This window comes from Manduca sexta, chromosome 16, assembly GCF_014839805.1.
Source record: "Manduca sexta isolate Smith_Timp_Sample1 chromosome 16, JHU_Msex_v1.0, whole genome shotgun sequence".
NCBI lineage: Eukaryota > Metazoa > Arthropoda > Insecta > Lepidoptera > Sphingidae > Manduca > Manduca sexta.
Window position 1 is genome coordinate 13,193,927 of NC_051130.1, and position 25,978 is coordinate 13,219,904.

The following is a 25,978-nucleotide window of genomic DNA, read 5'->3' on the forward strand; positions in this document are numbered from 1 at the left end:
TTCAAATAATTTCACGATTCGTCAAAAAATATAACTACTACCTGTTTTTTTTTTGACATAAGTAAGTGTTATTATTATCATTTGCGGATATAAAGGGAAAATTTTAAAAAATAAGAATTTTATTCGCAGTAATTATTTTCAGAGATAACTAAACAAGATTTTTGATTACTTAACTTTTTTGGGATGCCTTCCAAATGTAATAACGTTTATATTTGCAAGAAGTTCATTTTAAGTATAATATTTAGATTAAATATTTTTTTTAAAATCTCACAATCGAATCTTTCAAATTTAATGATTTATTTCAATAGGCTCGTTTTGTGAACCAGTCCATGAGGCTCACGCACACATCGCTACGCTATATATTATGGAAAGTTAAAATCGAATATAGTAGATAATATATTTGCAATAGCAAAAAATAATGAGATACACAAATGAAATTTCGTAGAAAGTCCATGTAAATAAAACACAATTTTTTGTTACTACAGTGACATGATTTATTTGTATTCATTACAAGTTTGACACGCTTAGCAGGCAGGTTGAGTAGAAGGTGCGCACTGGATCGGTCAGCGATGGAGCTCTCATTCGCATCCTAGTGTATCCATCGAGAGACAGTGGTTCTCTGTAATACAATTAAATTATATATTAATTACTAAAATCTATTATTATAATAATATTTTTACGTAATGACTACAGTGCCAAACAATAAAATTTATATAGGAGCATAACGCCAGTGCGGCCAACACAAAATACGTGGGTTAAGTACGAAATAATCCATATTAAGGAAAAAAAATCAGCTCTATTTTCCATATTGCGCATATTTTATTGAGTTAAAAATCCCAAATTGCATTAAATCGTATTGCAATTCTACATATTAAGTAGTTGTAAAAGAAACAATAATAACAGAAACCTCTGGGTAGAACTTAAACGTCTATAAACGGATCTTACACACGCGCCGACATAGTGGATTACTTTAGTAAGAAATCATAATACCACTACTTAAAATCTTTAAACTCGTCTAAATTCAATAAACAATGGACGCCGCTTTTCGATAAAGGCGTCGACGTGGAACCGGGGTTAATAAAAACATAAAAAAATTTCGTGCTCTAACAAAGACCCTTTTTATGTGAAATATTTACACTTTTTAAACTGCACATGTGCAGCAATAAAAATGTTGGCCTTTCAATATTACTGTAATAAAACAAATTACCGCCTATACATAAATTATTTAAACTCGTCTTTATTTTTGGCATTCAATAAAAATATTAATGATGGAGATAGAATTTCGGGCGTCGTGACTTGGAAATTAGAAATTTCCTCCTTATTTCTTAATAAATAATATTTTTTAAGTTATCGAAGAACCTCTTTATCCTCTTAATAACAATTGTATTTTTCAGTCTTAATGAACACTAAAGATTATTTTTCTAGACGTCATGTTATCCAAATCGAATGAACTAAGTATCACTAATATGTTTTGGATCTTTATAATACATAAATTGACACCTTTTGAGCTTATTGACTGGACTTACTGGCTTACCGGCTTTGTCTTAATATCTTCCCAACATTAAACTAGAGTTTACTATTAAAACTCGACGGTAAAAGTTACGCTAAATGCTACTGCTGTTTCAATATCAAAAGGTCTGAATTCTTAACTGAGATCAAGAAAAGATTTTCTCAAAACTGGAAAATTTTTATTATTAGTTCTCTGCGGTGACGAAATTGTTCCCACGCATATTAACGTCCACTAGTTAAAATTAATATTAAAATATGTATCGAGTATAGTATGACTGATTTACTTACCGTAAGATTTAATTCACGGAATATATAATCCATGGTGCAGTAGTCACAGGACAGGTCGGCGACTAAGTAATCAAGAGTTCAGTAAACGAACATAAGTCTACGTAGTGGCAAGATATCGGTGTCCGTAAACGAAAAAATAATTGTGAGCAAAATGGTACTCAATAGTTGCGTGCGCGTCGTCAATCAGTAAAATACAACTAAAATAAACAATAACAGTTATCTGCTGTTCCTTTCGCACATCTCCAAAACTGTCGTAATTGGTGAAATATGAGACAGGGGCGTGTCTAAATATCTCGGGACATTAGACCGGTCAAGCAAAATGTGTTTGGAAGTGTACTAGCACGAACTTGTCCGATTGTACATACGCTGTACACAGTACGTACAGATCGACGAAGCCGATCCTGTTACCTTTTCGTGGCTCTTTCTCGATCATTTTACAATTTGATACTTTTAAGATACATTTACCCCTATACTTCGTTCGCATCAGCAGAGCGTAAACAAACATCCCGCTCCATATTCTACGATGATATTTCATCGAAAATCTACAACAGTTTAGATCCGCGTGAATTTGAGTTTTTTAATCTTTATTTGAACATGGGTATTAATTAATAATAATAGTAATAATAATAATCTTTTTTGTTGTACCTACACTTCAGATCGATCTCTACGTGCGCCGTGCGATCTGCACCAGTGAATGTTCACCGCTGCGCAGTGTTTTAATGGTTTTGACGAAAAAAGGGTCACGAGTATGATTATCAGTTATAAAAACATTAATTTACCACCGTTTACGATGCGATACAATTTAATTAAGTAGTTTTAGAGATATTTTGTTGTACTGGGCCGTTTGCTGAAGAAAAGCTAGTATGTAACTGAAAAAATTACACACTATACAGACTTTTATGTAGACAGACAGGTAATAAATATTGTTTGAGTGTATTTAGTATAGCATTCTATTCATGATTGTAAAGCGTGTCATCGACACCTGCGACTTGAACACTCAAACACATTCATTGTTAATTATGCTAATAGATTCGGTAACAAATAGTGTAGCCATGGAAACGTTATATTTACACGCGCCGGTAAACGGTATTCACGTGGACAGAGGGCCTGAAAAATACTTATACCAATGTATAATAATAAAAAAGATTTAGCATGGGTTTTGGTCATCTTTTAAGTTAAGAGTTTTAATGAATCATACACCCAACATGTATTATATTGGCCAGTTTAGGATCACTAATCAGTTTGCAATTCGTACAACTAATTGTTTATTACAGGTTCAGAATTCACCAGCCCCTATGGGTATGAATGAGGCACGGAGAATATGTTATGTGAATAGGAATGTCATTATTATGTTGTCCCTGATGCTAATATTACCGTCACTGGACAACTCTTAAACATTAAAAATGAAAAAAAACAATATACTACAGTTTTGCAGAGGTCATTTTTTAATCCTTACAAAAACAGTAATTTTATAGCACTCTATTTAAATAATTACAAGCTATCAGTTCAGTCAGTAAATTATAATAGAAATCAGGGTCTAATGATGAACCAAAAATGCTCAAAATTTGTTATCAATGCATACTAAGTATTTGAGTATCTATACTAATATATAAAGCAGAAGAATTTGTTTGACCATGCCAATCTCAGGAACTATTAAAGCAATTTTGTTTTTTTTTTTCACTCATAGGATGCTACATTACTCCTAAGTACTATAGACTACTTTTACCCCAGGAAAATATTTATACAAAAAATAATTTTAAAGGCAAAGGTAATATTTTTATAAATACTTTCTAGTATGACTTTCCTTTACTTTCCACTTATATGACAAATTGGTTAACAAAAAGTCAAATGTTTTATCCTTACATTGACCCAGATAACATAATCAAATACATAAACAGCACACAAATATATGTAAATAATGTGTTCACTGATGCTATGAACATATTTATTAGAATGTTCTTCAGAGGAACCTTGAGCTTATAATTGCTAAAGCACAACTATTACACATTTTTTTGTTTGATGTAAACTTATACAATTATTATATTTTTACCTAATTATAGAAACAAAACTAGTTTTCATATAATATATATTTTTGTTCATTTTAATTTTCTCCCATATGTTGAGGCATGACCATGTAGGCTGCAAAGAAAGCCTCAAGGAAATTAAAATACAAATAAATGTGATAAAATCCAAAAACTAATTATTGCCCACAGTAGCACAACTTATAATTCATGCAAATGAGGCATATGAAATGTTAACTATTTTATAAGTTTACATCTTATTTTAAAAACTAGCTTATGTAAATTATCTAATTTTATTGGTAGTGTGTATTAAACTTTGAAAACATATATGATAATTATTGTTCTATTCCTTTCATGTTTCATTTTTTCAATTGGTTACAGATGTTTTTCTTTTTAAATACCCAGAAGGTAAACATTTATGTTGATGAATATAGTATAAAAATAAATAAATTAAATATAAATTACTTTGATAAAATATTTTTTAAAATCTTAAGGATATAGCAAAAAAATAAAAAGAATCGGCATTGCAAGAGATTAGTATTGGTATAATGTTGGATAAACTTACCCAAAGACAGAGGGGTTCCTGTACCATAAATGTACACACGTCCATGAACAGCTCGGTGAAATTTCGAGGGCCGTAGGAATCCTCTGGATTCGGTATCGGGGGCACAGCATTCCTGTCCTTACCGGCCGCGACCAGCGCTTCATACCGCATCATCGTAGCGTTCATCCTCCAACTGGGATCACTTGTCGCATTAAGGGAATAATAAAGAGCAACAGAAAGCAGAGCAACACTACCCGCCGTGTAAACTTTTACATTCGGCAAGGAGAAACGATCCATTAAAGTCCCTGACATATTGAGCGATATTTTTTTATATAAATTAACACACTAAATAATCACTTGCTCGACACCACAACACCGTGTCATTTGATAACAACTAATAGCACTCCAGCGCAATTTATGAAAATAATACAAGACGAGCGAGAACCAAGCAGCCGCAAGTCGTGCGAGCCCGTTCGTTTTGATGGCTTTGATGACTGATGTTACCAACATACAGAAATAAAATTATGTAAAATATAGTTGTTTCTTCTATTCGTTGATGAGCAAAGATTAAATAAAATACATGTCAACGGAATAATCAAAAAAACATTATACATAATTGATATATAGCATGCAAAATTACTAAACCAGTTACAGACAAAATATGAATGCTATTAACTTGAACATGATACAGAAATCATGTTATGTTTCTCGTGTAAGAAGAGTTGTACATAGTTGACTTTATTGGCAATTTTATTAGTTATTTTTATAAGCGTAAATGTCAACTTGACTTTGACAATCAACCTCTGCGTTAGAAACTGCATTTCGTGTTCAATTATTTGGAATTTAGCATAAAAGAATGTATATTGCTTAATGGCAGACTGTTTGTATGTTAAAAATGGTGATGGGACAACTGTCTACTGTCAAATATGAATTATCAATGAAAATAAAAAATTGCAGCAAGTGTAGTTTGCTTATGCCGTGTATCATCTTTGTTTTTTTATTAAATTATTACAATTATAATGTCCGAAAAGGACTATGCTCCGCTCAGCATAGCCTGCGTTCGCGGGCTGTGTGATAAATTGTATGACAAGAGGAAATTCGCTGGCGTTGAAATTGAAAAGTAGGCGGTGCAAGTCTAAATCCATTATACTTTCCCTAAATCTATGTTTCATAATGACACGGTTCGCTATTTAATTACAGGATGGTGAAAGACTTCAGCGACGCTAAAAACACGAGTCAGATAAAGCGCCTAATCCGGGTGTTGGGACAGGACCTGATGTCGTCGACTAACCCGAACGTGAAGAATGGTGCCCTCATGGGACTCTCCTCCGTAGCCGTCGGGTTGGGGAAGGTAAACTGAACTTTAAACTCCCGGCTGCATCTTATTTTGATAGTGGTGACTGCTTCTTGGACTTCCTAGCCAACTTGTTATCAGTTGATTCTATTTACTTCTTACTGAGGGTCAGATTTGGCCTATGGAATATAGCAATGTATAATTATTATTTCTCTAGTGGTTTCTAATTCTAGTATTCATTGTATATAAACATTAAAATGTTACTTAGCACAGGTATTTGTATGTGTATAATGATGTTAAACTAAAAACTAGGAACATGAATTTAATTTGAACTAAGTGTTGCTGGAGCTTTGCCTGAGTGAAAACTTTTACCACTACAATAGTCCCTAAAACACTACATCCTGCATTCACAGTGCTACCTGAACAATACCATCTAAAATTAAAAAATAAAACATTTCCATGGGAGCAAATTATCAGGTCCAAAAACCTATGTGTCAGGACATAATCTATTTTTTGTTTCTGTGTTTACTTCTTACACACATCCAATATATTCACAAACTTGCATTTATAACTGCACCTATTACTTAGATTACATGAATTAAGGCCAGAATGGTAGCAAGACACTATACATATTTGGCATGTCAAGCTTAACTATCTAGCTAAAGATTTAGCAAGATATCCCATAACTACTTAAATGCTTAATATTTATGGTAGGATATTAGTAATTGATTAGAACCTATAATGCATGATAAACTAGAACCTATGTGTACCATGCTTACCACCTTTTAAATGATCACCTCTTTAGATTCCGAAAGCAATTACTTAACTATAACTCACACACAACACACAAAATCACGCATTTTATCCACGAAGGGGTATGCAGAGGCGCAACCATGGCACCCACTTTTCGCCAAGTGTGTTCCGTCGCATGATGTGATAGGGGGCGAGCCTATCGCCATATCGGGCACAAATTCTAGACTCCAGGCTGATACTGAGCAGAAAAACGCAAATATCACTTTGCCCGACCTGGGATTCGAACCCAGGACCTCAGAGTGCTGCCGTACCGCGCATGCAGTACAACTACGCCACCAAGGCAGTCTTTAACTATAACTGAGTGCTGATAATGCTTAACCACATGTTTGTTGAATGAATGTGGTAATATTATCCACAGAGCTGCATAGACTATCTGCCGGAGCTGACACATCCGATTGTGGCGTGCTTCAGCGAGAGCGAATCGCGCGTGCGCTACCAAGCGGCTGAGGCGCTATTCAATGTGCTCAAAATAGCACGGGAAGCCTCGCTCAGCCAGTTCCCAGCCGTGTTCGACGCCCTGGCGAGGCTCTCTGCCGACCCTGAACCACAGGTCAAACATGCTGCAGAGCTACTTGATCGCTTGTTGAAGGTTGGTGCCATGTAACCTATGTTTTTATAAAACATGTATCTAATTATTACTCTACTATATAATGAATGTCTTGTGGATGACATGGCTAGTAGCATTATCATATTGTGAAGACAGTCATGGTTTACTATGAAACAAATAAGGTACTCATTTTGTCATTCTATTTTAGGTAAAATTAGGTATTTGATTTTCCATTCTCAATTGAAACAGGCCAGCAGAATTACATTAACTGGATATGTATAAACAGCTGTTGTCAGTCCACATTCTATCTGAACCCTGCTCTACTTACCTTCGGGTGTAGTGGAGTCACTTAGCCATTCCTATATGGAAGAAAAAATATCAGAGATGCATGTCCACAGGGATTATTTGGGCCTTAATGTCTGTTACATTACCAGATGGGCAATCGCTTTTTAAATCAGTATGCACACAGTCATTAGTAAATGAGCCATAAGACTGATAAACAATACATTCACCCACTACTGATAACAATATGACCAATAGGATTGGTTTTTATAAACTTACAATGTCTAGTCCTACATGTCATTTACAATATATAATCTGAAGGTTGTGTGAACATTTTACAACAGTTATACAATAATGTACCGGTATTAAAATAAATGTGGTATAAATAGTGTTTAAAAGGTTTTCCATTTAGATACATATTTTAATATTTAATTACAAGTTAATATGGATCATAATTAATAACTAAATAAGTTCACTGGGCAAAAATAATACCCTATAAAATTTAATAAATAGATACTGTCCATGAAGTTTATTTAATACTTTGTTTTGGATTAATATGTGGTAGGACATAGTGACCGAGAGCGCGTCGTTCGAGCTGTCGTCGTTCGTGCCGATGCTGCGCGAGCGCATGTACACGCGCAACGCGTTCGCACGACAGCTGGTTGTGTCGTGGGTGTCGGTACTGGATGCGGTGCCCGATATACATCTGCTGCCGCATTTGCCAGACCTGCTTGACCCGCTGTTCAAAATGCTCGACGATCCCAACCCGGAGATACGTAGAATGTATGTGTTGCAAACCACATTTTTCAGTACAGTAATTACTACTCTCTTAATTATAGATTACGTCATGTTCCTATATTATATCTTATTAGACGAAGTTTTTAATCTAGATTATTCTAGCGCTCAATAGGTTTACAGAACATCTTGAGATTGAATAGGACTCGCATGGTCATTGATGTTGATGTTTTGAAGTGGATGATTGGGTATATTTGGAAGATTTTATATTATTTATTTTTGAATAAATATACTATATGTTGTGTTTGCAGGTGTGACGTGCAACTTAATGAGTTCTTGCGCAGTATAAAGAAGGATCCTTCAAATGTGGACTTCCAGGGAATGATTAACATCCTCATCTTGCATGCGCAGTCACCTGAAGAGTTGTTGCAGGTTCGCTTTGAAACCACAGTTTTATAAATGTATTCTCAGTGATAGAGTCAACAACTTGATTTTCTCTACAGTTGTGTTTAGTTAGTCATATAAGGCCTATGTAAGTCAAATTACAGATTTAAGAATGTTCTATACAGAGTAATTTATACATTATATTATATTAGTAAATAAAATTACATGCTCTTCATTACTTTTGCTAGAATTGTGACAAAATTCATCCATGAATAACGAATATTTATACCAATAATACGAACTTTACATTTCTGAATTTTTATCATTTTGTAGTTTAGTCTGAATATGGCGTATGCGTAAGTATGTTTCTGACAGAAAGTGTAATTTTGCCGCTACTACGAATTCTCTTAGAGTAGTAGTAGTGGCATTAGGGCGCATAGCCTCCCCGTGACCATGAAGACGGTGAAGTGATGCAAAGTCTTAGAAATGTCGGAAGGAAATTATGATATAAAAAACCGCGATAAAACCCGAAAAATAGTTTTATTTCGATTACGTACTTTGTATTGATATTCATTTGTTCCAAAATTACACTTTTTTATATTATAACTAAGGTTCGGGTTTCTCATTGTAAAGTGTTATTTTCAAAAAAAATAAGTATGTGGTCTCATTTAGCAACACTATTTCAAAATAACCCTTTATGTTCTGTTTTTAGATCGAAACCATGTTAGTATGTAGAATTGTTGAAAGCAAAGTGTTATGTTGTCAGTTGACAGCGATCACGTGGATCAAGGAGTTCGTGGAGCTGGCGGGCGCGAGCATGTTGCCGTACGCGTCCGGTATCCTGTGCGCCGTGCTGCCCTGCCTCGCCTACTCCGACGAGCCGCGCAAGAGTATCCTTTATACAACAACACACACACACACATACATCCACGGGAAATTTTATATAGGTTCATTGACCCTTATATTATGGCTTCTTAGGACAAAAATATATTTGGGTTAAAAAATAAAGTTAAAAAATCCTAGTTAACTATGGCCATAATATAAGAATACTAAAAGAAAGGATTTTTTCATGTTAGATCCGGCTCGAAGGACCAACATATTTTTATCAGACACGAGTACGTGCAATCCTTAGCAATAAACCAGGTATTAGGGAAACAGCAGCTACTGTGAACTTCCAGCTGACAAAGCTGGTGGTATCAGACACCTCGCCTCAGACTACACCACTCCCCTCTCAAGAGGGTGAGGCAGGCGGAGAGGCCGGAGAGGTGACGAAGCGCTTGAACCTGGACGCAGTGGTGGGCATCCTCACGCAGATGCTACATCACAGTTCCGTGCACACGAAGGTCGCCGCGCTCGATTGGATCCTACATCTCTATAATAAACTGCCTAGAGAGGTAAGTTGGAATACTGCCCCATGATTCCCTATGCCCCATGCTATTTTGACAGTTGGTAACAAGCACTTAACGCAAGTCATTGCGTTTATGAGAATAGAAATTGGCATACAGAATATGTTTTCACGTAAATTTCATGATGACATCGTAACATGGCCGTGTTATACCAGTAAATGTGTGCAGATGTACGGCGAGACGGAGGCGGTGTTCGTGTGCGTGGTGGGGAGCCTGACGGACGGCGCGGACGAGGTGGTGCGGCGCGCGCTGGCCGTGCTGGCCGAGATCTGCGAGTGCTCGCCCGCGCAGCCAGGTGCCACTCACAACTATATTCTAATGTCAAACACCATCCAACTTGCCCGCGGAACATATTAGCTCCTTACATATGAGACGGAGGCGGTGTTCGTGTGCGTGGTGGGGAGCCTGACGGACGGCGCGGACGAGGTGGTGCGGCGCGCGCTGGCCGTGCTGGCCGAGATCTGCGAGTGCTCGCCCGCGCAGCCCGGTGCCACTCACAACTATATTCTAATGTCAAACACCATCCAACTTGCCCGCGGAACATATTAGCTCCTTACATATGAGACGGAGGCGGTGTTCGTGTGCGTGGTGGGGAGCCTGACGGACGGCGCGGACGAGGTGGTGCGGCGCGCGCTGGCCGTGCTGGCCGAGATCTGCGAGTGCTCGCCCGCGCAGCCAGGTGCCACTCACAACTATATTCTAATGTCAAACACCATCCAACTTGCCCGCGGAACATATTAGCTCCTTACATATGAGACGGAGGCGGTGTTCGTGTGCGTGGTGGGGAGCCTGACGGACGGCGCGGACGAGGTGGTGCGGCGCGCGCTGGCCGTGCTGGCCGAGATCTGCGAGTGCTCGCCCGCGCAGCCAGGTGCCACTCACAACTATATTCTAATGTCAAACACCATCCAACTTGCCCGCGGAACATATTAGCTCCTTACATATGAGACGGAGGCGGTGTTCGTGTGCGTGGTGGGGAGCCTGACGGACGGCGCGGACGAGGTGGTGCGGCGCGCGCTGGCCGTGCTGGCCGAGATCTGCGAGTGCTCGCCCGCGCAGCCAGGTGCCACTCACAACTATATTCTAATGTCAAACACCATCCAACTTGCCCGCGGAACATATTAGCTCCTTACATATGAGACGGAGGCGGTGTTCGTGTGCGTGGTGGGGAGCCTGACGGACGGCGCGGACGAGGTGGTGCGGCGCGCGCTGGCCGTGCTGGCCGAGATCTGCGAGTGCTCGCCCGCGCAGCCAGGTGCCACTCACAACTATATTCTAATGTCAAACACCATCCAACTTGCCCGCGGAACATATTAGCTCCTTACATATGAGACGGAGGCGGTGTTCGTGTGCGTGGTGGGGGAGCCCGACGGACGGCGCGGACGAGGTGGTTGGCTGGTCCTCCAGGATTAGGCCTTTACGACGAGCACTTCCGATTATCGTACAGGATCCACTTTCATTAGAGATAATCTTTCGATTTTAAATTCCTTCGTTATTTTGTCGATTGCAGTGTTACGCACTATTTGATGCGTGTTTGCTGGTTTGATCACTCAATTCATGACTTACCCACCTTTCAAGCTTTTTGACTTTCCCGATTTGCATCAAGTGGATTAGAACACGCTGGTACGCAACTTTAAAGAATGGCCTCTTAGATGGAAATTTTCGTTGCGTGCGAAGATTTTGTGTTCAAAACCTTGAATGTCGTAATGTCCAGTTAGAATCTTGTACGTTTCGATCAGATCTCCACGGTCCCTACGATCCTTTAGGTTAGTGAGGCTCAACACCTTTAGGCGTTCTTCGTAACTCCTTTGTTTCAAGATTCGTGGTATTTTTGTGAAATTGCGCTGTACCTTTTCCAGAAGTTCGATGTCCTTAACAAAATACGGGCTCCAGATCTGGAATGCGTACTCCAGAATCGGTCTCACAAAGGTTTTGTGTATCCGAAGTACCATGTCGGGTGTGAGATTTCCAAAGGCTTTTCTGATTAGACAAATAAGGGTCTTAGCTTTCTTTGTAATTGATGTTATATGTTCTTCCCACTTAAGATCCTCCGATATTTTCACTCCCAGGTCCGTCTGCACTTTGGTCTCGATCATTGGAGTGGAATACAACTTGTAAGTCAGACGAGGATTGCTTCTGCCTGGATGCAGGCCGCTTCCAACAGGTCGACGTGGAGATCCTTGGGGGAGGCCTATGTTCAGCAGTGGCCTTCCTGTGGCTGATATGATGATATATAATACAGTGCATTTCGAGGCGTTAAGGTTTATAAGTCATTCCTTGGACCAGTTGGCTATTCTGTTTAGATCCTCTTGGAGGCGGTCATAGTCAATAAGTGGATTCCCAAATATTTTTGTGTCATCTGCAAAGATACTGACATTACATTTTAAGTGTTGTGGAAGATCGAAGGTGTACAGTATATACAGCACTGGGCCCAGAACTGAACCCTGTGGCACGCCACTGTGTATTGCTCGGTGTTCAGACATTGTGTCACCCACTCTCACCCGCAGGGTTCTGTCTCGTAGGAATGCCTCAATCCATGTTAATAATTTCCCACGTATTCCCACAAACTCTAGTTTGTGTAGAAGTCTTCTAGTTGGGACCTTGTCAAAAGCTTTTTCGTAGTCTAGGTATATTACGTCGATGGGCTCTTTTTTATTGAAGTGTTTAGTCCAGCATGATAGGCATGCAAGCAAATTGGACATTGTGGAGCGATGCGGGCAGAAACCATGTTGTTGCTCAGGTATAATTTGGTGGTTGGCAAAGAAGTGTCTGATATGCTTAACTATAATTTTTTCCATTACTTTACATACCACACTAGTCAAGCTGATAGGTCTGTAGTTTGATGGTTCCAATTTGCTTCCCTTTTTGAAGATGAGTGTCACTGTCGCCGTCCTCCACATATCGGGTAGGATACCCGTGTCATATGATGTCTGCATTATTATTGCAAGACTGCCGGTAAGGTTACATTTTTTAAGTATTGATACAGGGATTTCATCTGGTCCCAGTGAAGAAGTTGTTTTCATATCTTTTATTGCTTGTTGTATTTTATCTTGAGTGAATATTATTTCATCAATGGAGTCTACCACTCTTTGTGATGAATTCAAAATTGGTAGTGGATCTGGCGGCTCTATTTGTAAGACACTCGCAAAATGATCTGCAAATACAGTGGCAATTTTGGAGGGGTCGGTCACAGTTCTACCTTGTTTGTCGAGCAGGATGGATGGAATGCTTACCTGTGATGTTACTTGTTGCCTTATGTAAGAATAAAAATTTTTGGGGCCGGAATTTAGTATGTAATTTTCGTGCGTTAAGCGAGATTTTCTAATTTGGCTTGTTATTCTGTTATTTAGCTTCCTATATTCCTTGTAGTGTTCGTCAAGCCCAGTGAGTACATATCTGTTCCATAGTGCGAGTTTGAGTTTTATTAGCTTTGATTTGCGATGGATCCGCTTCCACAATAGCCTTTAATTTGTCATTATCCACCTTAGCCTCCGGCCGTCCACGGGGCTTGCTCTAAAGGTCAAAATTTCCAGAACCAAAAATGTTCAGTGTTTCATACAAACTTTCATCCCTTATTTTATCCCCTTGGGGGTAGAATTAATCAAAATCCTTTCTTAGCGGATGCCTACGTCATAACATCTACCTGCATGCCAAATTTCAGCCCGATCCGTCCAGTGGTTTGGGCTGTGCGTTCATAGACCACTATGTCAGTCAGTCACCTTTGAGTTATATATGTTTATATTCTTGACGATCCAACACCGTTCTTTTCTTTAAGGCCAGCTGTTACCATTATTTAGGTAATGTGGATGTTTATAGTAGAGAACACTTAATACTGACACATTTGATCATTTGGATAAAAAAATATCAATCTTACTCTCACAACTACAACCAACATCACTAGCATCACTAAATCCATAAAATACTTTTACCGTTAATTATAAAAGTTTGATACCAATTGTATATTTCAGGCGACCTAGAATCCAGTCCGTATTATTACAAGTTCCTGCAAGCGTTGCTCAGGCTTCTGGCCGCAGATGAAAACTTACTTGAAGATAGAGGTGCTTTTATAATTAGGTAAGTACGTATATCCTCCGCGCACGTCAGGAGTCAGAATTAAATGCACAAAATTTTATAGTCTCGTTCTATGTCGCGGTATTTTTGTTTTGTTTTAATACAGGAGCGGTAAAATGACCCTGTCCCTCAATATAGTATGTGGAGTAGTCATCATAATAACCAGCATCAGTAATCAAGATAGAGTCTTGACTGACGAGAGATGATTACTCGTTGCCCGTTGACACATTTAGGCTGGCTTGTTTAAACAGAATAGTCACAAGCTGATCCCGAAACGCAATGCTCTTGTGTGAGAGACTATGGCGGGTTTTACATCTTCTGTACGGTGGACGTATCCGGATGAACACAATTGTCCTTCCATCAACACTTATCTATCTATCTCTTTTTTGGTCTAGACAGCTGTGCGTGCTGTTAAACGCGGAGGACATCTACCGAGCGGTGTCTCGCATCTTGCAACAGGAGCGGAATCTACGCTTCGTAGCGACCATGGTGGACGTGCTTAATACCATCCTACTCACTTCCGCAGAGCTATACGACCTGCGGTTGCAGCTGCGCAACTTTAATAAACCAGTAAGTCGAAAACACATTATATTCGACTGTAAATCGATTATTAATAATCGATTTATAATCGAAATCATCAACATTTTTAACCAAGCCTCCAGTTCACATAATCGATTACTGACAAAATCCTTCAATTATAATGAAACCAATAAGAAAAGTTACGTACTCGATTAGATTAATAAAAAATCGATTCTTTTGAATTTACATCGAGTCGAACGTCGTTGGGATTGATTAAAAACCGAAAAAGGTGGATGACATCGATAATCGACGAGTTTGTTGTTTTGGTGGTGGTGCAGGCGACGCACTCGCTGTTCCTGTCGCTGTACGGGTGCTGGTGCCACAGCCCCGTGTCGCTGCTGGCGCTGTGCCTGCTCACGCACAACTACGAGCACTGCAACACGCTCATATCGCTCTTGTATCCTTTTACGATTATTATATTACGTCATACTAAACTTTGCCGGCGGCACCGCTTGCGTGAGATAGTTTTTTCGGAATCTAATTTAACCCATATCCTTTCTTACAGTTCAAGCTTACTTGGTACTAAATATCATCAAAATAACTTCAATAGTTAGTCGTGAAAGCTTGACAAAGGGACAGAAATACAGTTACTTTCATATTTATTAGTATGGCTTCGGTCGCAATAAATAAACTATACCTACCAAACGATATCATTAGATTGAATCCAAGAACAAATCTAAAATAAGTTTGTTACTATAATATTTTTCTTTTTTGGTATTACAATAATATAATTCCTTAATTATATGGCAGTGGCGATCTTGAGATCACAGTGGACTTTCTGACTGAAGTGGACAAATTAGTACAACTCATTGAATCGCCTATATTTGCTTGTAAGTAATCGGTTTGTATTTTTAGTTAGTAATTTATATGCAGTTAAGTCAGTGAAAGTTTCATTAAACGAAATAATAAAATAAATTGAGCATAAGTAATTATTAAGTACATGTTCCAAATATTGTCAACTTATATCTTTTTAAATAAGTGCAGAATTGTACTAGTAAAGAAAATTGATTTAAAAAATGATAAGTTGTCGAGGTTTATTGCGCCATCGATCGACGAATAACAATGTTATGTGGGTATTTAACGATGTGTGTGCAGACCTGCGCCTCGAGCTGCTGTGGGGCGCGGACAGCGAGGCGCTGCGCGGCGCGCTGTTCGGCCTGCTCATGCTGCTGCCGCAGAGCGACGCCTTCCGCACGCTGCGCGACCGCCTGCACTGCGTGCCCGCGCACCCCGCGCACCCCGCGCGCCCCGCGCACCCCGCGCGCCCCGCGCACCCCGCGCAGCCGCCGCCCGCGCCGCACGTGGACTTCGCGACGCTGCTGGAGGAGTTCCAGCGCGTGCAGGCGGCGCACCGCGCGTACAAGCTCGTGGACCGGAGTCGCGGCAAGCTGCTCGACAAGGGCTACGAGTAGCGCCGCCCAGACACTCCGCGGTGTTACAACTACCCGCATGCACTTTGGCAATCTCATCTTTTGTTTGAAGGACCATTTTAAACCGATTCGAAATGAACGGTGCTTTGCGATTGCCGCCTTCCTACGTCTCAAATGTGAAAATAGTGCATTACTATTGATTATCAGTTACGCGTGGAATATTTGCAGATCTAAATATTTATCCGAATTGATATTCACAAGATCTCAAACTATTTATAGTGACTTATTCGCATGCGGGTATAACTGTACATGTAGCAGGTAGGGCAGCGTCTGATACTGTCCGAGTCTACGGCCGAGGTGTATAAAACTAACTGCGTTTGTTTAAATAAAAATAGAAAAAAAAATTTAAACCATGATTTTATATGAAAAATCAATATATTGTAATTTAATGTTGCATTGCTGACATTGGTGACATTATAAGAGACCCACGTGTGGACACCACGGGTGCTTTGCACTGTAATCACTTGAAATTATTTTTACTAAGTTATTGTAATTGCACACAAAAAGGAGGATCTAATTCTTAATATTTTTTTACTTATGTAATAGGGAATGGACTCGAATGAAGTCAGCTTTATAGATCTAAGCCAAACACCGAACAATCAGAAGCAGCTCTATTTTTTATTTTTGACAAAATACAAGGATCATAATATCGTTATAGAGCTGCTTTTGAATGTGAGTTTTATTGAAAAATATTATTATAATTTGTACATACTTTATGTAACAATATCGCATTCCAAATGAAATTTGACTAAGAACAACCAAATGTATATATGTTTCTGAATATATGCTATTGCTGTTTATAATGTTGTGATGAAGTTTCTTTTCCTTTAAAATCTTGTCTAAACTAACATATCATGATGGGTTCCATTGGAGGCGCCCATAGAAACCCTTATGGATGTAAAATGCAGAGAAATTAAAAATCCACCCGAGATCAGACACATATGCTGTAGATTCATTAATCTAACCTGGTGATTAATGTTGCCATATACACCACTTGAGTCTCATTGGTATTTGTACCAAAGACAAACATGTGTACGGGCAAGGTCAGGAGAACAGTACAGTCAGTTAATAACATAGTTTATCGACAATGTAGCCATTTTGATGTGCTTGAACAAAAAGATAAAAGTAAAATTTTCATAACTAACCAAATAATACGACATAAAAAAAATTAATACATATATTTTTGTACTTCACTGTCGGCCGATGTATTATTATGTACAGTCTTAAATACTTAGTAAATACTAATACTAAAATCTTTATATTGCACCAAGTTTTTACACCCATAATATAGTTAGTTATTGTAATTATATTCGGAAATCATTTAATTGTAGTAACTGCTATATAACAAGAATATATCAAATTAAAAATCGATGTATATTTTTTATTTGACTGAGTTTCATCCTGATAGTGTTTTGATATGACATATCATAGCAATACTCATTTTGAAGATAACAAATAACTTGTGAGCTATGGCATATATTATTATGTGTATCTTAAATAACAATAACGTAAACTTCATATAATATAGAAAATCTTTGGGTCACGACAGCGTTTTATAATTATTACTATAAAAATAGACACAGTTATTTCGAAGTGAACTGCAATTTTAACCTTAACGAGAGTATTGTAATACAATTCATATGTATGGTATCGGCCAATACTTTATTGTAAAGTTATTTACATGAGCTGGACATAAGTTATTATATTTCGAGCTATATCAAATAGCTTAGTATTTAACTTTTTATAATTTTATAATGTATAATTTTAATATTTGAATGTACCAACTTGCTAAGTCTGCTCACAGAGAAGAGTAATGTCTTTATAATGCCTTTTAGGAATGTATACCAGATAATAGCAGACCCGCGCCGCGTCAGACCACCGAGCAGGAGGACTTGCCGCTGATCTTGATGCACTCGTCCTGTTCGAAGGGCCCCTGGTCGCTGGCCGACTCGTATATGACGGTGCGCGCGGCCGACTCGGACGTCAGCCCCGCCGACGTCGAGCTCGACAGCGAGGCGGACGGGGAGGCGGAGAGCGAGGCGGAGGCGGAGGCGGAGGTGGAGGCGGAGTCGGCTCGGCCTCGCGTGGCGGCGAGGTCGGGGTGCGAGTGCTAGGGCGCCAGCGCGTCGGACACGTGCTTGAGCCTGGCGAGCAGGGCGGAGTTGCCGGCGAGCGCCTGCGCCACCTCCTCCTGCGCCGCCAGCAGCGCGCGCACGCCCGCGCCGCGCGCGCCCACCGCGCCCGCCACCGCGCCCGACACTCCCCCCACTCCCCCCGCGCGACCCGCTGCCGCTTTACACTGCGCTTTCTTCTCATATGGCTCCGCTTTAGATGCATTTAGCTAGAAATATTTCCATACATTCTTGACGTAACCATCTCTAATTTACAACATATTCGCTAACTGATGCCGCATTCTTCTCACCGTGGCCTGCGCGTCATTGACGGCGTCCCGAACTCGATGCTCCGCGTCCTGTAACCGGGCAGCTAAAGTGAGCAACTTCAGCTCCGTACTCGACACGTCCTTGTCTAGGATCTGGGTCTGCAGGTATACCGTCTGCGCTACTTTATACCTGGTGGTGACGAGAACACAATATGAATTTGTTAATGAATAAATTGAAATACCTACACAAACGATCGCAAATGGTAGTTACGTCCAGGTTAGTGTGTCGGGTGATATTGCCAAGTTTCCATTATTCTACTTCTTTCTCCTTCGTTCAAATGTTTTTATAATCGATTGTGATCACTTGCTATAGATTTGTTTTTTGACTCTTGGTTGTAAAGACGTGCCAAATAATAAATTAGTATGATAGTGCTCTCACCAGTCAGCGATGGCGTCTGCCCGGGCGCGCGCGAGCGGCGCGGCGCGCTGCAGCAGGGTGCGCGCGCGTCGGCCCGTCTCCGCCACCGTGATGCGCTCCAGCACGTGGAACTGCTCGTCGTTGTACGTCAGCGAGCGCGTCGCGCGGTCGCGCACCAGGTGCTGCCACGAGTCGCGCAGTCTACACACAATTCACATACAAACTCATCGGTCCAAACTTCCAAATGTATAGAATAACGAGAGAGGTGTTATGAACTGACCTGTCCACGAGTGTTTTAGCCTTGAGATGCAGTTTGAGTTCAGTAGGGCAGGGCGCGAGCGCGGCGGCGGCGTCCCACTCGGCGCGCAGGCCCGGCCCGCGCGCGTGCCTCTCGCGCAGCGCGCCCGCGGCGGCCCGCAGCGAGCCGGCCTCGGCGGCGACGAGCGCGGCGGCGGCCGCCCAGGTCTCGGGCGCGGCGTGCGGTCGCGCGGGCGGCGGCGCCAGCGCGGCGGCGAGCCCGGCGGCCAGGTCGAGCGCGCGCGCGGCGCCGTGCGTGAGGGCGGCGTGCGCGTGCAGCGCGTCGGCGCGCGCCGCCACCGCGCCGAGCCGCGTCGCCAGCAGCGCGCCCCACCGCGCCACGCACGCGCCGCACAGCACCGACGCCGCGCACAGCGCCTCCACGCGGCGCTTGATCACGTGGCCCACGCTGCACGCCGTCTGACACGCGCGTCGCACACACTCGTTACTGATTACTGACACTACTACCTCTCACATTATATTATGCTATTTCAACGAATAATAGCTTGCCTCGTTTATTGGTAAAACAATAACAAAACTAAATAACACATTACGCAATTAATAAACTGCATAATGCATACGAGTATATGATGCAGACAACAATTGACTGTTAAATACCTAATGTACAAAATTAAACAACTAATAATTATAAACTACAAGTATAGATATTATGAACTGACCTTAGCTTGACTAGCATCATTCTCCACGGAAACAATGTTAGGAAACACGGGGAATTTAGGTGGATCGGGCTCGGTAGGCATTGCGACGTTATTGTTGTTCTTGTTGAAGAGCATGAGCGGCTCCTCAGCGGTGGTGTCGGGGTAGTCCTTGCCCGGCGTCCCCTCGCCCACCTCCGACGTCAGGAGCCGCTCCCGGTACAGCAGGATCTGGGACTCCGCCACCACACTCGTCTGCTCGCAGATGTATGTCTGTAGGTGCTCGTATTTCTCGTCAGGCTTTAGGAACACCTGTCGACAAATGAACACAAATATGCTAAAGGATATAATAATACATTATGTCTCGTGTGGACCCCAGGGCCTCCCAGCTAGATATCACCATATGGCGTACATTTCTCGTTAAACAGCATGTTAGTACTATTTTATTTAAAATTGAAAAACAATTTAATTTCTCGTCCGTTTGAGACTTAACATCTAATATCAGGTGTTAAGATTAGTGAGGTAGAGTAACCAATCTATACTATTATATAAAGCTGAAGAGTTTGTTTGTTTGTTTGTTTGTTTGTTTGAACGCGCTAATCTCAGGAACTACCGGTCCGAACTGAAAAATTCTTTTTGCGTTGGATAGCCCTTTGTTCGTGGAGTGCTATAGGCTATATATCATCACGCTATACCCAATAGGAGCGGAGCAGTAATGCCTAATCTCAGGAACTACCGGTCCGAATTGAAAAATTATTTTTGCGTTGGATAGCCCTTTGTTCGTGGAGTGCTATAGGCTATATATCATCACGCTATACCCAATAGGAGCGGAGCAGTAATGGCTAATCTCAGGAACTACTGGTCCAAACTGAAAAATTTTTTTTGCGTTGGATAGCCTTTTGTGCGTGGAGTGCTATAGACTATATATCATCACGCTATACCCAATAGGAGCAGAGCAGTAATGGCTAATCTCAGGAACTACCGGTTCGAACTAAAAATTCATTTTGTATTGGATAGCCCTTTGTTCGTGAAGTGCTATAGGCTATATATCATCACGCTATGACCAATAGGAGCAGAGCAGTAATGGCTAATCTCAGAAACTAGGAGTTTGAACTGAATCATTCTTTTTGTGTTGGATAGCCCTTTGTTCCTGGAATGCTATAGGCTATATATATCATCACGCTATGCCCAATAGGAGCGGAGCAGTAATCGCTAATCTCAGGAACTACCGGTTCGAACTGAAAAATATTTTTGTGTTGGATAGCCCTTTGTTCCTGGAGTGCTATAGGTTATATATCGTCACGCTATGACCAATAGGAGCGGAGCAGTAATAAAACATGATGCAAAAACGGGGACAATTTATTAGTTTTGAGAGCTTCTGTTGCGTGCGCTGCGTAAACGGTTAAAGTTATGCAACAATAATGTATGACGGGATTGTTCCTCTTAAAAAGTTCTACAAAAATATATCATAAAACAAAGGGCCCCGCTGCATCGGTCTGCCCGAACGTGTTAAACTCAAAAACTACCCAACGTATTAGGATAAAATTTGGTATGGAGACAGTTTGAGACCCTGGGAAGAACATAGGCTCCCGGGAAAATATATAGCGTGACTTTTATAACGGAAAACTTTAGCCCGAAAAACTTTATAACGCGGGCGGAGCCGCGGGCAAAGCTAGTAAATGATATTTCCACCACGACTACTAGATTTTAAATTTTAATTAATTTTGAAGTAGATTTGTAAAATAAAATAGTTGATATTAGAATAATGTCTGTTGTTTGTTGTGACCTCAATAAACACGTCTTAAGTAATGGGCATTTAGATTTTCAAACTACTCGCCAATTTGTTTATACGGGAATTGTTGAGGTTACACATTCTAATGGTTAGACAACGCGAAAGTGGCGCAATACGAGACGTTATGAGGTTTGCAGTTTTGGAACAAATTCCGTTTAGTGTTAATAATTATTTATGTTTCATAATATAAAACTAGTTTTCTTATGTTTGCGCGAATGTTAGACATTTAAATTAAACTATTTTACGGATTTTATCGCGGTTTTTTGCATTAAATTTTCCGCCGACGTTTCGAAGATTGCAGCAGATTGAAGACTTACATCTCGTTCTCGAGTATAGAGGGATGATTTTGCTTTTTGTGTGGTTATGTGACTGCATGGAGCATTACATTACTTCAAGGAAGGCCATTCGCCACGATATTCCACGCTTCGTGGATTTCTCAAGTTTGCGTCATGAAGACATAGATTTCTCATTTGTTTACGATGTTATTTATGCGTTTTCCGTTATCTGAGATGGGAATTATTTATTTATACCCAATGAAGATTTGATTACAATTTCCATTTACTTACGTATATATCGACGTTACCTTATTCATCTTATTTTATAATACTAAAATTGTGTATTATGTAGATTATTCGCCTGAATACTCAATTGTCATACAGAATGAAAATCGTAACTTCCCGATTTGATGCCAACCGGGAAGGTCTCTGACAACCCATAAAAACAAATAAACCGCCGCAACATGAAGCCGATAACTCGACAGCTACATGCAATCCTCGAGAAAGTGTTGCGTGCGGCGCCTCCCACGTCCCCGCGGGGGCGGCCGGCTAACGAGAAGAAAGGCACCACATTTACCGCTTTACTAATATAAACTGTTCTATGCTTGTCTCCACTGTCCCGTCAGCTATGACGCCTTGTTGCATATAGAGTAAGGTACATAAATGTAGATATTAACAGTATAATTCAAATACATGAGAATGAGCCACATTCGCTATAGATTCAGTACTGGTGCCGAGTATAAAAACCCAATATCACTATAGCCGACCCGGACATCAAACCGGAGACCTCAGCAGTGTCGCATACACAATACAACTACGCCAAGGTAGTTACAGAATAATGACACGTCGATGAAACGCAAAGCAATTCCACAAATTCGCTAATGAAGAGTAGTACACGAGCCGGCGCGGCGGCGCTCGGCGGTGTATTGTTTCCTAAACGAAACTAGGTCGCGACTCAAGCCGTAACAAGGTCTTGTGCAACCACCGTCTATAATTACAACAAGTATTATTGAAATGGCGTGCCTCCGGATTCCAGGCATGACTGCGTTAACTTCATAACAAACTTCGATATCGATACCTTTGTATACTATTTCACCGCATGCCTTATGAAAGATATAATCTCCGCCAACTGTACAGTGGAAAGGCTGTATACTACTGAATAATGAGACAAGAAAGTCACTCGCCTGATCTTACTCGTGAATAATAAAAACACCAACCAGCTCTTTAAACTACAAAGTAGTATGTTATAGCATTGCATTACGCTTCTAGAGTATTATATGATATGTTGCGTGAAACGCAGTAATTATATATACTAGTTTCGAGGTCCTTCGAACCGGAACATGACAATGCTTACACAATACTGATTAACTGTAAATAATACTTACCTTTTGGCTAAATTCTGCATAAAAGAGAACTAGAGCATAATTGATTCTCTGTTTATGTCTTAAGAGATATAGGTCTATTGTTATTTGTACTTTAAAACTAAAAATATCAAACAGAGGCAAACATGTACCTATCACGTTTTCTAAATTTATCATAAAAATAGCATCCAAATTGTTATTAAAATTAAATATTGGAACACTAGCCGTGTAATGTCTCACTATCTCCCTTGTACACCCAGATGTAACTACAGTGATGTGTTTCATATATCCACTTTTTTCAGCAAATTGTACTTTCTACCATCATAAAACATTTATTTCTTTAAGCTTGTATATATTAACAACGAATCAATTATTACCAATCAGGTATTTGAGTTATTATCTATAACTTTTATAAAATATGTTATAAATTTTATATAAATTCTAAAATAAAGAAATCATTGAAATCTGTTGAAAACTCCAAAGTTATAAGCCATTGAAATTGTTAGTAGGGGTGAGTGTTAAAAAAAGGGAAAGAGACGAAAAAGTAGTATGTGACGTTAGCGGGCATTAAGATGAGCGCGAAAGAAAGAGATGCAGTGATATCCCCACTTCACGCCCATTCCTACACATAGCAATATTTAAAATTTGAATTTTTGCGTCATTTCTTATCGGATTTTAATGCTGTTTTCTTTTTTGTACTAATTGCTGTTACATATAACAAAATCAAACAGTCAAATACCCTATTACAAAATGACTCACCTTTATACTGGTTGCTTTGTTCACATGGAATATGTGCATTGGTTTAGTGGAAGTCACAACCTGCACCTCAGAGAAGAACCTGTCGAAGCTCCATATCCTGTGTGGGTCCACCTCCAGCAACCCCTCGCCAGGAGGGGTGTGACCAACTTACGGAGCCCCACACTCAGCTGGCAGTGGGAGGGCAGGTCTCTAGCCCAGTCTATAGGACCATTCTCTGTTGTTTGTGTGCCCTGTATAATAAATAATAAATGTCTTCAAATCTATATTGAAGTTATGCTTTAAACTGAACTATAGCTATATACTATAACTATATCCTTTCTAGGAGAGTATAGCATAATTGGAGCAAACATTGAACTGAGTCCTCGAATCCCATATACCAGCATACCAACCAAAACGCGTAAGGCTTTTTTGGTGCATACAGGACCTTATCCTCTGGATAGCTTTAAAGAAGCAGAGGGAAACTCTTCACAATCAACTAGGATTTTGATGATTTCATTTTGTGTTGAGTGAAGTGAGAACAAAAAGCACTTACAGATATGACACCTGAGGCTTTCTTTGTGGTGATGTAGAACATGGTCTCCTTGTTCCTCCTACCTCCATATGGTCTGAAGGGCAACTGTCCAGTTGCAACATGATACAATGTCACTCCAATCGACCAAAGGTCAACAGTGGCCCCAAAACTCTTGCCCACCGGTTTTCTTAACACTGCCCTCTCATACATATCAGGGTGTAGGTACTCCTCAGTGCCATACAGCGATACAAACTGCTCCTCCTCCTGTAATTCCCTCGCAGCGCCAAAGTCTGTCAGCTTGTATGTAGTGGTGCCATCTTCATTTATATATTTCATAATGTTACCAGGCTTTAAATCTCTGTGCACCAGATTATTATCACGCAAGTGCTTCATACCAGCGGTGAGGTGTTCCAAAACCAGTAGAAACTCGTGCTCCTGGAGGCCGTACGTGTTCTCCGGATCGTCGAGGATGTTGAAGAGACTGCCGCCGGTGCAAAGCTCCATGACGATGACCTTGCCGCGGCCCTCCTGCTCCTCCTCGATGGCGAGCAGCTTCACGATGTTTTCGTGCTTTACCTTCTTCAGCACCTCGAACTCGCGCATTTGCACGTCGTGCGGCCGCATGTGACTCAGCTGGTTGAAGGTCTTCACCGCCACCGGCTCGCCGTTGTTCTTGTTGACGCCCTGGAACACCGCGCCCGTCGCGCCCTTCCCGAGCACACTCGTCGTGCACCACACATAGTTCTCCGAGCCGCGCAGGAAGGACATTTTCGAAAGTTAATTTTACAACACTAATTCACTTTAGTTCGATATAATATACAAAAATTTAAATATTTTTTGCATGAATTATACGTAGCACAATGTAAACCATTTTACCGTTAGAAGTAAATTATTATATGCTTCAGTTATAATTATATTATAATTATTTTAATATTCACGTTCACTTTCAGCAATCGTCAACATAAATGTTTTTAGATTTGACAGGAACGACAGAAACTAGTTTTGACAGCTCGCCAATGCCCATTGCCCACAGATAACTTAGAGAAGCTACGCTACATTGCCTAGATGTACGTACAAAAACAATTTTATGTCAGATGGCTACGCCATCTATGAATGATAGGTGTTTTGCCTATGTATGTTACTAATATAAAGTGGATATTTCGGTGGTTATGCGTATAAAAATTCGTTATAAGTAATTATTTCATTTCTTATACATTGTAGAAGATACATAGTGAAAAAAAAAATAATATCTTCTACCTCGTCCTTGAAGTACTTTATCCACGTAGAAATAATGCTTACATAGTGCATTTCAAAACAATAGTTTACTTGTTCGCCATCTCATTCATATATTATTTGAGAAAATGATTGATGGTCAGAAATGACTGTAGTGTATTACTTACTCTATGGTTTCAACTTAGAGACCCAAAAACACAAAATAGCTTTCTATACATACGTAATCTATATATGTTTATACTTAGTATACAAAAATATGTGTTGTTATTGTAAATTATGCCCTATTCCAAGTTGATGCCCTTGGAATAGGGCAAAATTTTCAATAATAGGGCATAGGCACTATCAAAGAGAATTATAATAGGCCCTATACTCATTCTTACGTAGTATGAGAAT

The 25,978-nt window shown here is 40.3% G+C and overlaps 3 protein-coding genes across 3 annotated transcripts in view; 1 reads left to right on the forward strand and 2 right to left on the reverse strand.

Moving 5' to 3' along the window:
• Nucleotides 1-5,095, reverse strand: part of LOC115454988 (E3 ubiquitin-protein ligase AMFR) — a 60,809-nt gene extending 55,714 nt beyond the window's left edge. Inside the window, 1 exon segment of the mRNA XM_037439430.1 lies at nucleotides 4,384-5,095. Coding sequence (XP_037295327.1) covers nucleotides 4,384-4,674 — 291 coding nt within the window. The 5' untranslated portion in view covers nucleotides 4,675-5,095.
• A 152-nt stretch (nucleotides 5,096-5,247) lies between these two features.
• Nucleotides 5,248-16,710, forward strand: LOC115450451 (protein VAC14 homolog). The gene is made up of 13 exons (XM_037439174.1): nucleotides 5,248-5,482; nucleotides 5,563-5,713; nucleotides 6,828-7,058; nucleotides 7,864-8,081; nucleotides 8,345-8,465; nucleotides 9,184-9,307; nucleotides 9,561-9,811; nucleotides 9,992-10,118; nucleotides 13,792-13,897; nucleotides 14,290-14,464; nucleotides 14,752-14,870; nucleotides 15,224-15,303; nucleotides 15,569-16,710. Exons 1-13 carry the CDS (start codon nucleotides 5,382-5,384, stop codon nucleotides 15,883-15,885), a joined length of 2,121 nt encoding a protein of 706 aa, XP_037295071.1. The 5' UTR covers nucleotides 5,248-5,381; the 3' UTR covers nucleotides 15,886-16,710.
• Nucleotides 16,711-17,066: 356 nt separating this feature from the next.
• LOC115452801 (serine/threonine-protein kinase TBK1) lies at nucleotides 17,067-25,360 on the reverse strand. The gene is given in 8 exon segments (XM_037439173.1): nucleotides 17,067-18,244; nucleotides 18,326-18,473; nucleotides 18,723-18,902; nucleotides 18,982-19,418; nucleotides 19,679-19,966; nucleotides 23,842-23,964; nucleotides 23,967-24,071; nucleotides 24,374-25,360. Coding segments are annotated over 8 exon segments (2,259 nt in total). The 5' UTR covers nucleotides 25,121-25,360; the 3' UTR covers nucleotides 17,067-18,013.
• Between the last annotated feature and the right edge of the window lie 618 nt (nucleotides 25,361-25,978).

What these genes read in the sequence shown, in the direction of transcription:
- LOC115450451 (XM_037439174.1), top strand. Translation starts at nt 5,382, where the DNA reads ATGTCCGAAAAGGACTATGCTCCGCTCAGCATAGCCTGCGTTCGCGGG. An exon ending in ATAATAAACTGCCTAGAGAG is followed by an intron (nt 9,812 to 9,991) that starts GTAAGTTGGAAT and finishes AAATGTGTGCAG; the next exon opens with ATGTACGGCGAGACGGAGGC. An exon ending in TGAATCGCCTATATTTGCTT is followed by an intron (nt 15,304 to 15,568) that starts GTAAGTAATCGG and finishes ATGTGTGTGCAG; the next exon opens with ACCTGCGCCTCGAGCTGCTG.